Here is a 12,104-nt window from a genome sequence, read left to right as displayed (position 1 = left end):
GACATTCATGGTCTCTGAGGATCGCTCGAAGCGTTCCTTATTAAAACGTTCATGTACAAGCTCTTACATTGACTCAGTAATGAAACGAGCTTCGTGGCAGTGCGCAATATCTCTTCCTCGGATTCAACGTGCGCAAGTAGCGGCTGTGTGTAAGGGCTAGTTAGCAGAAAAGCTTTGCCGGATCAAGCCCACCAAGTCCTCATCATATGCCTCTTTATGGGATCTTTCTACCCCAGTTTGTAGATTGTATGCCAATGTGACCTTTCGAAACCCATTGGGAGCTTGGACGAAAGAGCCCAGCAACATTGACCAGCAGCCGACGATATACGACACAGTATCCTTTACATATTCCTTCCTCGAGATACCATCGGCCTTCGTTTCCGCAAAAGTCGCTTCGCGATCAGAACAGATCAGAGGTCCAGGAGCGCACGAATACTTCGTGATCTGGCGGAAGGCTGAGCCGGTTTCTCAGTATCGGCGGAGAAGTGCTTGAGCACGCCTACGACAAGATCGAGATTCTCTTCAAGCGTACCGCAACAGATGTATCGGTTCGCAATGTATCGTACGCGCGGCTCAGCACTCGCGTCGTTTGGATAGTAATCGTAGCCTAATGCGTGGGTAAGTGCAACGTGGTGGTGCTTGGGGAGGTTCGCACGCCTGGGAGATATTGTAAGTTGCTAAATGCTTAGTGAAGTAGACATGAATTGCGATAGCAAGACGAAGCACTAGAAATGCTTCCATTTTGCCTCGATACTCAAGGCTAAGGCTGTGGTGCATTTACGACCTGAGCTATTGTGGGGGTTACAAGGCAAGTCCAGGGCGGGGATGGGCTAATCCGCTTTGAGACGAAGACCGGAATGGAAAGTGTGGTTCACTGTGGGAACTAGTGTTGATAATAGCGTATAATTCAATCATACTAGACATGGACATATACAGTGCAAAATATACTCACCAGCATACTCGTCCGCTAGCTGCGGGCCCGACTGCAGTCCGCTCACCTGAGGCGTGAGGCCTCTCGTATCCCCACCCCATTTGCCTGTCAGGTCAGGCTTACACGTCTGCAGCTTGCTTCATTCTGCTCGCTCCATGTGTACATCTTCTGCACAGTACCTAGGCGCCCAAGACGAATTCACAGTTGGCGCACTGTAGGAGGCATTCAGCCATGTTCGCGTGGTTCAGGAGCCTGTTGTCTCCAAACCCTCCGATCACCAATCGCGGCCGACAAAGGGCATTGAAATCTCGGAGACGCAGCCTCTCTGTCGATCGGAAAGGTCGCAAGATGAAACGACAAGCCCAGTCGCCCCTCTTCTCGATGCTGCCACCTGAGATTCGATTCATGATTTACGAAATGGTTCTCTGCGAAACGTCACAAGTGCATATAATCGTCAAGGGCAGCAAGCGCGGGAGCGATACGACTGAAATGTACGGCAGAACGTGTGCTGAGCCAAGAAGATATTGTCCCCCAGGCTCCAGGTGCAGAGTGCAGAGTCAGCTGCTGTTGACCTGCCGAATGGTGTAAGCATGCCCTCTAGGCGTTGTGGCAGCATCAGGAATTGACCCGAAGGCAGATACTGCGAAGCCATCGATATTCTTTACTCTAGAAATGCTTTCATATTCCAGAGCGAGTATGACTTTGTACTGTTTGGCCGGCTGACAGTTCCACACCATCTTCGCAAGATCAAGAAGGTGTGCATTGGCACATTCGATTACGAAGGAAAGCCGCAGTTCAAATCATTACCTTTGGAACTACTTGATTAAAACGTATGAAACACTTGTCGCTTCTCTATCCTACCAATGAGACCCGAAAGCAGAAACTACCTGTGGTATGCATAATCACAACAAGACGCTGACTGTTTGGAGAAGCAAATGAATGGCGGTGAATTCAAAAAGACCAACCAAGCACCTATACAACACGCTTGCAAGAAAACCTGTATCAATGCAATGCAGTTGAACCATGGCAACCATCGGTAGAAATGCTTTTGGGTAGTACTAGTGGTCACCCACCACAGAAGCACACTATTAACGCGAATTGTTACAAGACCCACCACACATACAAAAAGAATATAAAAACATACAACAGCGGGGATTCCGAAATTGTCACCAACTTTCGTACTAATCCGCCGGTATCCTGCTTAAGTACCGCTGAGCGAACGGGAAGCGCTGTATTCAGGATCCTGTGGTCGTATGTGGAGACCACAGAATGACGTGTTACTTATATACCTAGTTACTTTGACCGTTACCTTCTATCACTTAGTTTGGCCCACGGCTGTATGCACTGTGGGTTGCGGCGCTCTCCCTTACTAGATGATGCTGTTCGGTCTTGCAGCTCAACATCGGTGAAAACAATACATTGAGCATGCATCGCGCTGCTATTACAAAACCATGTTTCTGATCTTCTCCATCTATTGTTACGAATCAAAGGCGAGTGTGGGTATCATTTTACTCAAAGGAAATCATAACCTCGTATGTTGCCAGGAGCTTCAGCATCACATTGCCTATCCCCGGCCAACGTACCATACCTGTTCTGTTTCTCCCTCAAACTGCTTGCTCTCTTTGCATGCGCTTTCGCTCATCTACCTCCTTACACCTCTTCAATGTATACTCCTCGAGCTCTTTGAGGTTTGCAAACTGAGGCCTTCCGGGGGCTGCTCCCAACCCTTTCCCGATGCCGAAAGAAGTTTTGAACGTTTTGTTTGGCTGTGGTGTTCCCAGCGGGGTCGAAGGTGCGGAGAATTGGGCTTTCAAGTCTGACCTTGCCTCGGACTCTTTGCTAGCCCACGCGACAGACTCTAGGAAGGGGTAATCGACCTTGCCGCCAGTAACAGCAGCCTGCGCGCTGTCGAGGCGCTCGTAGACGACGGTCACAGTAGCCTCGAGCCTTCTGTGCTTCTCTCCGGGTACCTTAACTTTTTTGTCGCCGCCTATGACCACGGCATCGATATGCCCATACCTCTCAAACATGCTCGTCAGGATATCCTTGTCCCAAGTCGCTGCTTCTCCTTCTCTCCGAAAGCGCACCTTGACTGAGCGGTCCAGCTGTGCCTTAAGCTCCTCATCCTGCTTCTCCTTCTGTACTCTGTCCTGGTACTCCTGCCTCTTTTTGCGCCCCTCTTCCGCCAGCCGTGCGATCAACTGGTCGCGCTCGGTCGCTGCCTCTCGTTGTCGCTTCAAGTTCTGTACACCTTCGCGCTCTGCCCTTTCCAATTCTTCCACCATCTGCCGCCGCTGCGCACCCAGTCGCCCTTTCTCAAGCTCCCTTTCCTGCCGCCGCTGCCGCTGCCTGTCATATTCGCCTTTGAGGGCGGGGTCGAGAAGGATATCACGAGCGATTCCGAGCAGAATGAACTGCTCCGCCGCTTGAGCATTGTCTGGGTTTTTGTCAGGATGATATTTGACCGAGGTTTTGCGGTATTGGCGTTTTATGGCTGATTCTTCGGCGAGGATATCGACGCCGAGGAGCTCGTAAAAATCTTCCGTGGTATTCTTCGCAACCTCTTCGAGATCTTTGTTGTCAGCCATGCTGACAAGGTCTCTTGGTTAATAGAGCTGATGTCCGGTAAGGCTATATTGTTTCGCTCGTTCGACTAGCGACGAGGACGCGCGTGCGCGTACAGTAAGTGGTTGACGGATGTCAAGCGTTCGAGAGGTTCCCGTGGTCGTGCGATGCGTGCGCGTGGCTCGAGGAGCTTGCGCGCAACTCGTTTGCGCAGACAGCAAGTTGAAATCTGGGTCACGTGGGTGATTGGCCGCCCGAGCGCGCTAAATCGGAACATTTCCGTCAACCGTTCCTGCAGCTGCACGAAGCCGCAGAAAGTGCTCCCCGCCCATGTTCAATCCGCACCTTCTCAAACGCACCACCATGGCTTCCTCGCCGAAAGAAAGCCAGAAAGTACTTGAGGGCATCTTTGGTAAGCGATTTTCCATAACCTCGCTCCACCCCAAACTTTAGCTACAGGCTCGACTCGAAAAGATAAAATGAAGTGACTGAAGATTGTATAGCTATCAACAAGCCTCAATGGGCATCTTCTGCCGGCGTACTCCGCGATCTACAAACGCACTTCGACAAATCGACCCTGTTCGCACCATGGCTCACACACACCAAGCGCGCGATGGAGCTCTCCAACTCCAAAAAGAAGCATATCCAGAACCTCAAGGTCAAACTCGGACACGGCGGCACCCTCGACCCCCTCGCAACGGGCGTTCTTATCGTCGGTGTAGGACGCGGGACCAAGTGTCTTTCGCGCTTCCTCGAATGCACCAAGTCGTACGAATGTGTGGTGCTCTTCGGTGCTGCAACGGATAGCTACGATGCTGTGGGCAAAATTGTGAGCAAGGGCGAATACCAGCATGTCACAAAGGAGTTGGTGGAAGAGAAGCTCGCTCAGTTCAGAGGGAAAATCATGCAGAAACCGAGCGTGTTCTCAGCATTGAAGGTCGACGGGAAGAAGATGTATGAGTATGCCAGAGCGGGCGGGGATATCCCTGAGGTGCCGGCAAGACCAGTGGAAGTAGAGAAGCTAGAGCTTGTAGAGTGGTTGGAGCCCGGATCGCATGAGTTTGCCTGGCCGAAGGAGGAAATCGATGGCACAGAGAAGGTTGGCGCGGAGAGACTGTTGGGCATACGGCAAAAGGATGCAGACGTTGCAGCGTCACGAGGCAAGAAAAGGTCGCGATCGCCCGAAGATGCGCTTGTCACAGGCGAGGACCCGGTGTCCAAGAAATCCAAGGACGACAGCGAACATTCCATGTCAGGCGCTCTTCCAGTAGAAATAGCCTCAACAGAAGCATGTCTCGAGGAAGCTCCAGTGGAAGCAACCCCTACAGAAGGCCCTGCAGACGAAGCTCCACCAGAAGCAAGTTCTGCTGACGGAAAAAAGACCGAACCTACAGAGGATGTGCAACCAATTGAACCATCGCCGGCGCAGACCTCTTCACCACCCAATCCCCCGGCAGCCCGTCTCCGCATGACCGTAACCTCCGGCTTCTACGTCCGCTCCCTCTGTCACGACCTCGGTATAGCCTGCAACTCGCTCGGTCTGATGTCCGCTTTGATACGCACGCGACAAGGCGATTACGAGCTGGAAAAGAATGTGCTCGAATACTCTGACTTGGAGGCCGGCATCGATACATGGGAACCCAAGGTGCAGAAACACCTAGAAGAGTTCATGGAGAAGGAGGGATGGGAAGCGGAAGAGGTTCTCGACGAGGAGGAGTGGAAAGAGAAGGCCAAGGAGCAGCGGAGAGACAACGATAGGAACAAGAGTTATCGTGGAGGTAGGAAGCAATGGAGGCGGTGATGTGATTCGTGCTGCTTCACTTTGATTCCTACATATCTTTGAGATACCCCTTCATATTTGAATCATGTTTGAAGACCGAGTTCTATTCAACGCCTTGCCTATGCAAATTGGTCTCTTGGGACCGCCGGACCGAACAGAGCACCCCCAACGCCTTGCATGCTAACTGAACGCGAAGCAATCTTAGGAACTAGGTTTATACGACGTCGTTGCGCAAGCTTCTGCTGCTTCGGATACTGTCCCTCCGACTTCTCACGCTGTCTCTCCTGCTCGAGAGGCTTTCCCTGACACTGAGAATCGGCTCCGCGCCTTGCATGCCACTCTCCTCGTCTTTGGTGTCCTCGTGGTTGATGAATAAGAAAGAGACAACCATGACAGCAGCGCCTACCCAATACAGCGGGCTGCTATACTGCTTGTCCAATACCATTTGCCCAACCAAACTTAGCGGGATGGTCAAACTAAGACCGACAGTGATGATTAGCGGAGATGTGAGCAGCATCGAGTACGCCCAACAGAAGTCGGAAACTAGCGAAGAAGCCGAGTTGACCAGTACGATGGTGAGAATCTTGCCGGTGGGTGGCAGCTGGAAGGGCTCGATACCCGTGAGATGAAGAACGACCATGCCGGGCCACAGAAGAAAGACGTTGAGTGTGCCGACTAAACCAAAAAAGAGCGGCATATTGACTTTGCTTTCGTCACCGATGCGCTTCTTCATATAGACAGCGTAGAAGCCATATAGGACCGCGGAGATGAACGCCATGGCGTCGCCGATGGCGAGCTCGCGAGGTGTCTTGTGTGGGAAGGTACCGCGGTTCTCGTCGGTTTCGCCAGAGACATCGACAGAGGAGATGAGGATCACACCGGCGAGGGAAGCACAGACGCCGAGGAACTTGCGCAGAGTAAAGCGCTCCACCCGCATGAGTGAGCCGCAAAGGAGCGTCCAGATGGAGGATGTCGAGGCGAGTATCGTGGAGGAGGCGACCGTCGTGTATTCCAGACATGCGGCGGCGAAATAGTTGGCTAGGAACCATAGCAGGCAGAACTCCAGGCCAAGCTTCACTGTCTCACCCAGGGTCAATCCTTCTTCTGCATCCAACATTGCGCCGACTTCCTGGCTTTCGCCCATCTCATGGCCGAGAAGGAGGGAGGTTGCGCCGGAAGCGCGATCGTAGCTCGACTTGGAAAATATAGAAGAACCAGACGATGATTCGTGGTCGCGGAGGAGTTTGTAGCGGCCCACGCGGCGCTGTAGGAGGTTGCGGATCTGTATAATAAACGGCTGCTGCTTGATATTCTCTCGGTCGTCCCAAGCATGCTTTAAAAACATAGGAATAAGGGGTATCATGAAAAATGCGGTGTTGACGTAAGTGACGAAATAGGGTTTAGAGTAAGAGTCGTCGGCGAAGATGGTCTATCCCGTAAAGTCAGCAGTTGTTCACCTTTCACGATGCTGAGGACGCGATAGGATGGAGACGCACACTAGCCAGGAAGTTGGACGCCGTCCATAGGAACACTGTGGCCAGCAACAGTAATATGCCTACGGCGTGTCTCCATTTCGACTTGGTCGGCTTTTTCCCCTCGCTCCAGACGCTGACCACGCTCGCCGGGCTCTGTATCGGGCTGGCGAAGTCGCTATCGTAGTGTCTGTCCTGGGTGTCTTCGCTGTCTCGCGGCGAAGGAGCCGGGTTCATAGGCGGCGGAGGCATAGCGCTGTGTGCCAAAGGCGCGTCGCGGAGGCCGGGACTAGGGAGGCAGGCGGGGATATGATAAGAGAGAAATGAAAGTCAAGGTGCTCCGTTGTCGCGCAGCATCGAGCGGAAGGGTTCCCATGGAAGGTTGGGACGGATGGCTCGGCGAGACTAAGGCAGCAGTGAGTGTGGGAGTAGAGGAAACCTGTGACCAAGGACGGATGTTTCGGAGCCCTGAGCCCTGGGGGGTATCTGGTGTTTCTGGCACCCACCTCGGCCTTGTACACTAGCACAACGGCGCGTGCACTAAAGCCACACTTTGTGGCGGAGGATGACAGCCGCGCCCGGTCAAGCGATGCCTTGTTGCCCCATCCGCTTAAAGGCGACGCACCATGTCATCCCATGTGAGCTCACACGGCACGCTCACCCGTATGTAGAACCCATGGCGAACCACGTCCAATCTGCCTCGGTGAGCCAGCATCACGGTACTAGTATTAACTCAGGGAGGCACGGTCTTGTGTGGGTTCAACGCTGCATCTGGCCAATAACTCATGCTTCCTACTATATTGCACTTTGGGTACTATGTAATCTGCCAGTGTATTGCGTACAAGAAACGAATCGAGTGAGAAGAAATTCTCTCGTCAGAGAGATATGCACGCGCCAGACACCAAACTCCGCAACAGACTCAGGTAGAATATGCAGTCGCCGAAGCGCTGGATGCACAGAACACGCCCAAGACTAGCAAGCACAGCTGCCGTCACCTCCAGGCTTCAGGTCAATCGGAATCGTCTCTGGGAAGTCAGAGTTGAAGTCGCCCACTTCCTCCTGTGCCAAAGCTTGTCGCGCGATGACTTCAAACGCTTGCTCTACGTTGATAGCCTCTTTTGCGCTCGTCTCAAAATAGGGAATACCGCCCTTGGATTGGCAGTAGGTCATGGCACGCTTTTGCGAGATCTGCGCACGATTAGACGACCCCAAGTACAGTGCATCACGAACTCACCATTCTCTTGCTCTCCTCCACATCGATCTTGTTTCCGATCACGACAAAAGGGAAGCTCTCCGGGTCCATTGGGCTAGCTTGCACCAGAAACTCGTCGCGCCAGCTGTCCAGTGTGTCAAAGCTCTTGGAGTTGTTGACGTCGTAGACGAGCACGCAGCAGTCCGCGCCGCGGTAGAAGGCTACGCCTAACGACTGAAACCTCTCCTGCCCGGCGGTGTCCCACAGCTGCCTCATGTCAGCGCCATCTCGTATCGCCCGGTTGCTATGCCGTACCTGCATCGTCACAAGGCGGTCATCTACGAGCACCTCTTTGGTGAGGAAATCGGCGCCTATTGTGGCTTTGTAGCTCGCGCTGAACTTCTTGTTGACCTGTCCATGTATAAGACTGGGCTATCTACGGTACGTGTCGATGCGATTGAAAGGAGGACTGCGTCGGCGTACATATTGGTTCATTAAGCTGGTCTTGCCGACCCCGCTGTCACCGAGGATGATGACCTGTTCGTCGTCAGCCAGGAAACGTGCATGCGCCTGCCGATTCATCATACCTTCAAGAGAACCTTCTTTCGTGATGCCATGATGCGTGAGGGGAGGTGTGGGTGGTAACGTAGGGCGAGGCGCGCGATCGATGGAGCACTTGGGACAAGGGCCCGCGGTTAGCGCCTAACACAAGCTGCACGGAAAGGATAGGCCGCGAATGTGGCCGTGGAGGTATGGAGAAGCAGGAGTTAGGACTAAGTATGGGCACAGAGTTGTGGATCCTCTGCGCAACAGGTCAAACAGCAGGTAGGTTGAGTGTTGTCCAGAGCTGGGCCATGGAAGCGTTGACGTCGCTCGCCAAGCACGCGATAGCTGTGAAGCTTCGACCAATCACTGCCTGCCCACCTGACGCTCCTTCTGCCGCCTTTCGTCTCTGAGAACCCTGGTTCTCAGATTCGCAGCACCATTCATGTATACGTCTTTGCGAATGTGCGCCGCACCACCATGATGATGTCCACCATGCTCTCGACGCCAGACAGGTCAAGGACATTGCAGCTGTGGGTCTGCGATGACACTTGAGGTGTTGGGGATGAGAATCGTCGCAGAGGAAGCCTCTCGCGGCTTGGTAGCGGGAGCAGGAGCAGTTCGCCTATCGAGCGCCTTTTATGGTAAATCGCTCGCGCACCAACTTGACTACTTCCCTCATTCGCCAGGAGCTCTACGTGGTACCTGAGTTATATTGCCGCTATCGCCGGGTTCTAGTTCGGTCCTTCTGTGTGTCGATCCAATCGTCCAATTCACTAGCAAGCCCATGCTACGTTCGCCCTTCACGATGTTTGCGCTGTCCAGTAGCACGGTCTTTGTCATCAGCGGCGCCTGCTTGTTCGGGACTTCGGCCAACAAGATCTAGGCCAGGCTCATACGAGACGAACGCCCTGTGACCTTCAAAGCAAACTGTGAGAAGAGGAGATGATACCCCCAGGAAGGAAGGCGGCAAAGCAAGCCTCGAAGGTGAGGCTTGACAAGGCTTGGTCTGCACTCATGCTTCGATAGGTGCCTTCCTGTTGACGATGCTCCGATGACAGCGGACCTATCAAGTCTACAGGACTATTAAGCTTCAAGAAGCCTCGGCTCTAGTGCATAGCGCAATGCTTATCTTTCTCTAATCTCTGCAGCGTACCAATCGCATCCGCATGCACGGCTCTCTGTAATAGGGAGCCAGCTGCTACGCCATTTGCTCGCACCTCCAGACGGACCTCTTACGATTTCAATTGCTTCGCGCTGATCATCATCTGTTTATGGCTTATAATCGTTGCGATTGAAACGCAGCTCACAGTTACACCCGTTATTCTACACTCGAGTCTCAAGGCTTGTTGTGCGTGATCAATCTTATTCGGCCGAAATAGATTGCAGCTCTCACTGATCCTGGCACCTTCCCGGCTTGTCAATCCTCCCGTCGATGATGCGAGACCATGCCCAGGATCATTTTGCCGATCAGCAACGCACCGAAGCGTGATTTGCCCGCAACCACAACTACCCAAAGCCACCTACTCAATACGTTATGGCTGCTACACCCGCCTATTTGGTGTCGTCCCTCGCCTCGTAGACACAGCTTATTTCCTGTCAGGATGTTGACCTTAGACGACGTATATAAATGGCGAACACTGGCCAGGTCCTGATGAAGCAGCGATCACCTCGCTCAATCGTCCATCATGCGTTCGATTATCGCGTCTCTTCTGGCTTCAGCCGCCGTCTTCACCGGCCTCGCGATAGCTGCTCCATCTGTCAAGCATGACAAACGATCTTTGGTCGAACGTGACGGCGTAGTGTACAATGTATTTGAGCATGCTGCCACTGGAGCAAAGATTGAGTTCGTGAACAACTCCGGCATTTGCGAGACGACGAAGGGCGTCAACCAGTACTCCGGGTACCTCAGCGTCGGCACAAACATGAACATGTGGTTTTGGTGAGTCATTCGCTAGTCCTTGCTATGACCCCTCTGAAAGCATAAGGTTTTTCGAAGCACGACAAAATCCGTCCACGGCCCCTCTCACTGCGTGGTTCAATGGAGGTCCCGGCTGCAGCTCGATGATCGGCCTGTTCCAGGAGAATGGTCCATGCCATTTCCCCTATGGCAGTTCGAGTACCACGCCCGTCAACAACACGTTCAGCTTCAACAACTATGCCAATATGTTGTACATCGACCAGCCCATCGGTGTCGGGTTCTCCTACGGCACCGATTCGGTCAGCTCCACTGAGACTGCGGCCCCATACGTGTGGAAACTGATTCAAGCCTTTTACGCATCATTTCCTCAATACGAATCTCGCGACTTTGGCATCTTTACGGAGTCATATGGTGGGCATTATGGGTAAGTCAGTTTGAGGCTCTAGTGATGTTCAATTCACTTCCGCTTGCCTGAGCTTGACTAATGCATCTTCCACTCCCTCTAGGCCCGAATTCGCCAAGTACATTCTAGACCAAAACAATGCCAATGCTGGAGAAACGATCAATTTAATTGCTCTGGGGATCAATAATGGGTGGTTCGATGCCAAAATTCAAGAGCCCGCATATGCCACATATCTGTACAACAACAGTCACAAGCCATTGATCAGCAAGAGTCAGTACACGTCATACATCAACGCTTTTAACACCAAATGTCTTCCGGGACTAAATTCATGCGCCTCGAGTGGAAGCAACTCTGCATGTAGCAGCGCCAGCAATGCCTGCTACAATGCAATTGAAGGGCCCCTCTCGCAGGTCGCAGACTTCGACGTTTATGACATCCGAGCACCAAGCAATGATCCGCAACCTCCGGAGACGTACGTCAACTATCTTACATCGGCCGCTGTTGTGAAGGCTATCGGAGCTAAGTCAACGTATCAAGAATGCTCTGATTCCGCGGGCAACAAGTTCAGTCCTACAGGTGACAGTGAGTACATTCCTTTTGGTCGCAGAATGAAATTTTCCACCTTAAATCTGCATAGAAGTCTTCGTAACTTGTTTGCAAGCTTCGATGTCGATGTGGAAACAATCAAAACAATGCTCGATGATTCCCATGTAATCAGTACCACGGCTAACACATGCAGACCCGCGCTCATTCCTTGACGAGCTCAGCGACGTGGTTTCAGCAGGCGTCACTACGTTGATCTGGGCAGGCGATGCAGACTGGATTTGCAACTGGTACGGAGTGCAGGACGTTGTGAACCAAGTTACGTATTCGGGCCAAACTGCGTTCAGAGCGAAGACTCTTAGCCCATACAAAGTGAACGGAAAGGAAGGAGGGCAATTTAAGACTCAAGACAACCTGTCTTTCTTGAGAGTTTACGATGCCGGTACGTTACGCCCGGGTGCGAAGAATCTGTTTGTACACAGCTACTTTGTACTACTCCCCTTGCTCCTCTCACTTACACTAACTTCGTATCCACACATATAGGTCACGAGGTGATGTACTACCAACCTGAGCTGGCACTTCAAGCTTTCGTACAGACGATGAAGAAGGGTGCCATTGCTTCGACGTAGAAGTGTGGAAGCGCCGTGTTATAGCTTACAGATGTAAACGTTAGAATGGATTGAATCTTCATCTGGTGATCCACTTTCGTCATTTGGCCAGTACCTTTGCAAGATCTAGAGCTGCGCAGCGCTAA

At 52.5% G+C, this 12,104-nt stretch overlaps 6 protein-coding genes across 6 annotated transcripts; 3 read left to right on the top strand and 3 right to left on the bottom strand.

The window, feature by feature from the left end:
• Positions 1 to 960: 960 nt before the first annotated feature.
• On the top strand, positions 961 to 2,198 carry CC84DRAFT_934886 (uncharacterized protein). Its single transcript, XM_018187903.1, has 4 exons — positions 961 to 1,005; positions 1,065 to 1,515; positions 1,569 to 1,761; positions 1,864 to 2,198. The coding sequence occupies exons 2-3, from the start codon at positions 1,163 to 1,165 to the stop codon at positions 1,756 to 1,758; spliced, it is 543 nt and encodes a 180-aa protein (XP_018033207.1). The 5' UTR covers positions 961 to 1,005; positions 1,065 to 1,162; the 3' UTR covers positions 1,759 to 1,761; positions 1,864 to 2,198.
• CC84DRAFT_934926 (DnaJ-domain-containing protein) lies at positions 2,197 to 3,703 on the bottom strand. Its single transcript, XM_018187904.1, has one exon. The coding sequence runs from the start codon at positions 3,517 to 3,519 to the stop codon at positions 2,536 to 2,538; it is 984 nt and encodes a 327-aa protein (XP_018033206.1). The 5' UTR covers positions 3,520 to 3,703; the 3' UTR covers positions 2,197 to 2,535.
• A 106-nt stretch (positions 3,704 to 3,809) lies between these two features.
• On the top strand, positions 3,810 to 5,370 carry CC84DRAFT_1166649 (pseudouridine synthase). Its single transcript, XM_018179013.1, has 2 exons — positions 3,810 to 3,908; positions 4,000 to 5,370. The coding sequence occupies exons 1-2, from the start codon at positions 3,860 to 3,862 to the stop codon at positions 5,295 to 5,297; spliced, it is 1,347 nt and encodes a 448-aa protein (XP_018033205.1). The 5' UTR covers positions 3,810 to 3,859; the 3' UTR covers positions 5,298 to 5,370.
• A 120-nt stretch (positions 5,371 to 5,490) lies between these two features.
• Positions 5,491 to 6,985, bottom strand: CC84DRAFT_1097495 (uncharacterized protein; the record flags this gene model as incomplete). Its single annotated transcript, XM_018174714.1, has 2 exons — positions 5,491 to 6,705; positions 6,773 to 6,985. 2 exons carry the CDS (start codon positions 6,983 to 6,985, stop codon positions 5,491 to 5,493), a joined length of 1,428 nt encoding a protein of 475 aa, XP_018033204.1.
• A 523-nt stretch (positions 6,986 to 7,508) lies between these two features.
• On the bottom strand, positions 7,509 to 8,774 carry CC84DRAFT_1166647 (uncharacterized protein). The gene is made up of 5 exons (XM_018179012.1): positions 8,528 to 8,774; positions 8,424 to 8,477; positions 8,256 to 8,351; positions 7,983 to 8,207; positions 7,509 to 7,936 (listed from the first exon to the last, which is right to left on the bottom strand). The coding sequence occupies exons 1-5, from the start codon at positions 8,555 to 8,557 to the stop codon at positions 7,721 to 7,723; spliced, it is 621 nt and encodes a 206-aa protein (XP_018033203.1). The 5' UTR covers positions 8,558 to 8,774; the 3' UTR covers positions 7,509 to 7,720.
• Positions 8,775 to 9,680: 906 nt separating this feature from the next.
• CC84DRAFT_1166645 (putative carboxypeptidase S1) lies at positions 9,681 to 12,026 on the top strand. Its single transcript, XM_018179011.1, has 5 exons — positions 9,681 to 10,425; positions 10,472 to 10,828; positions 10,911 to 11,389; positions 11,547 to 11,792; positions 11,894 to 12,026. The coding sequence occupies exons 1-5, from the start codon at positions 10,172 to 10,174 to the stop codon at positions 11,977 to 11,979; spliced, it is 1,422 nt and encodes a 473-aa protein (XP_018033202.1). The 5' UTR covers positions 9,681 to 10,171; the 3' UTR covers positions 11,980 to 12,026.
• The last annotated feature ends 78 nt before the right edge of the window (positions 12,027 to 12,104 follow it).

Source organism: Paraphaeosphaeria sporulosa, assembly GCF_001642045.1.
Source record: "Paraphaeosphaeria sporulosa strain AP3s5-JAC2a unplaced genomic scaffold CC84scaffold_8, whole genome shotgun sequence".
In the NCBI taxonomy this organism is placed as follows: Eukaryota; Fungi; Ascomycota; class Dothideomycetes; order Pleosporales; family Didymosphaeriaceae; genus Paraphaeosphaeria; species Paraphaeosphaeria sporulosa.
Note: the sequence above shows the minus strand (reverse complement) of the source record. Positions and strands in the feature narration are given on the sequence as shown.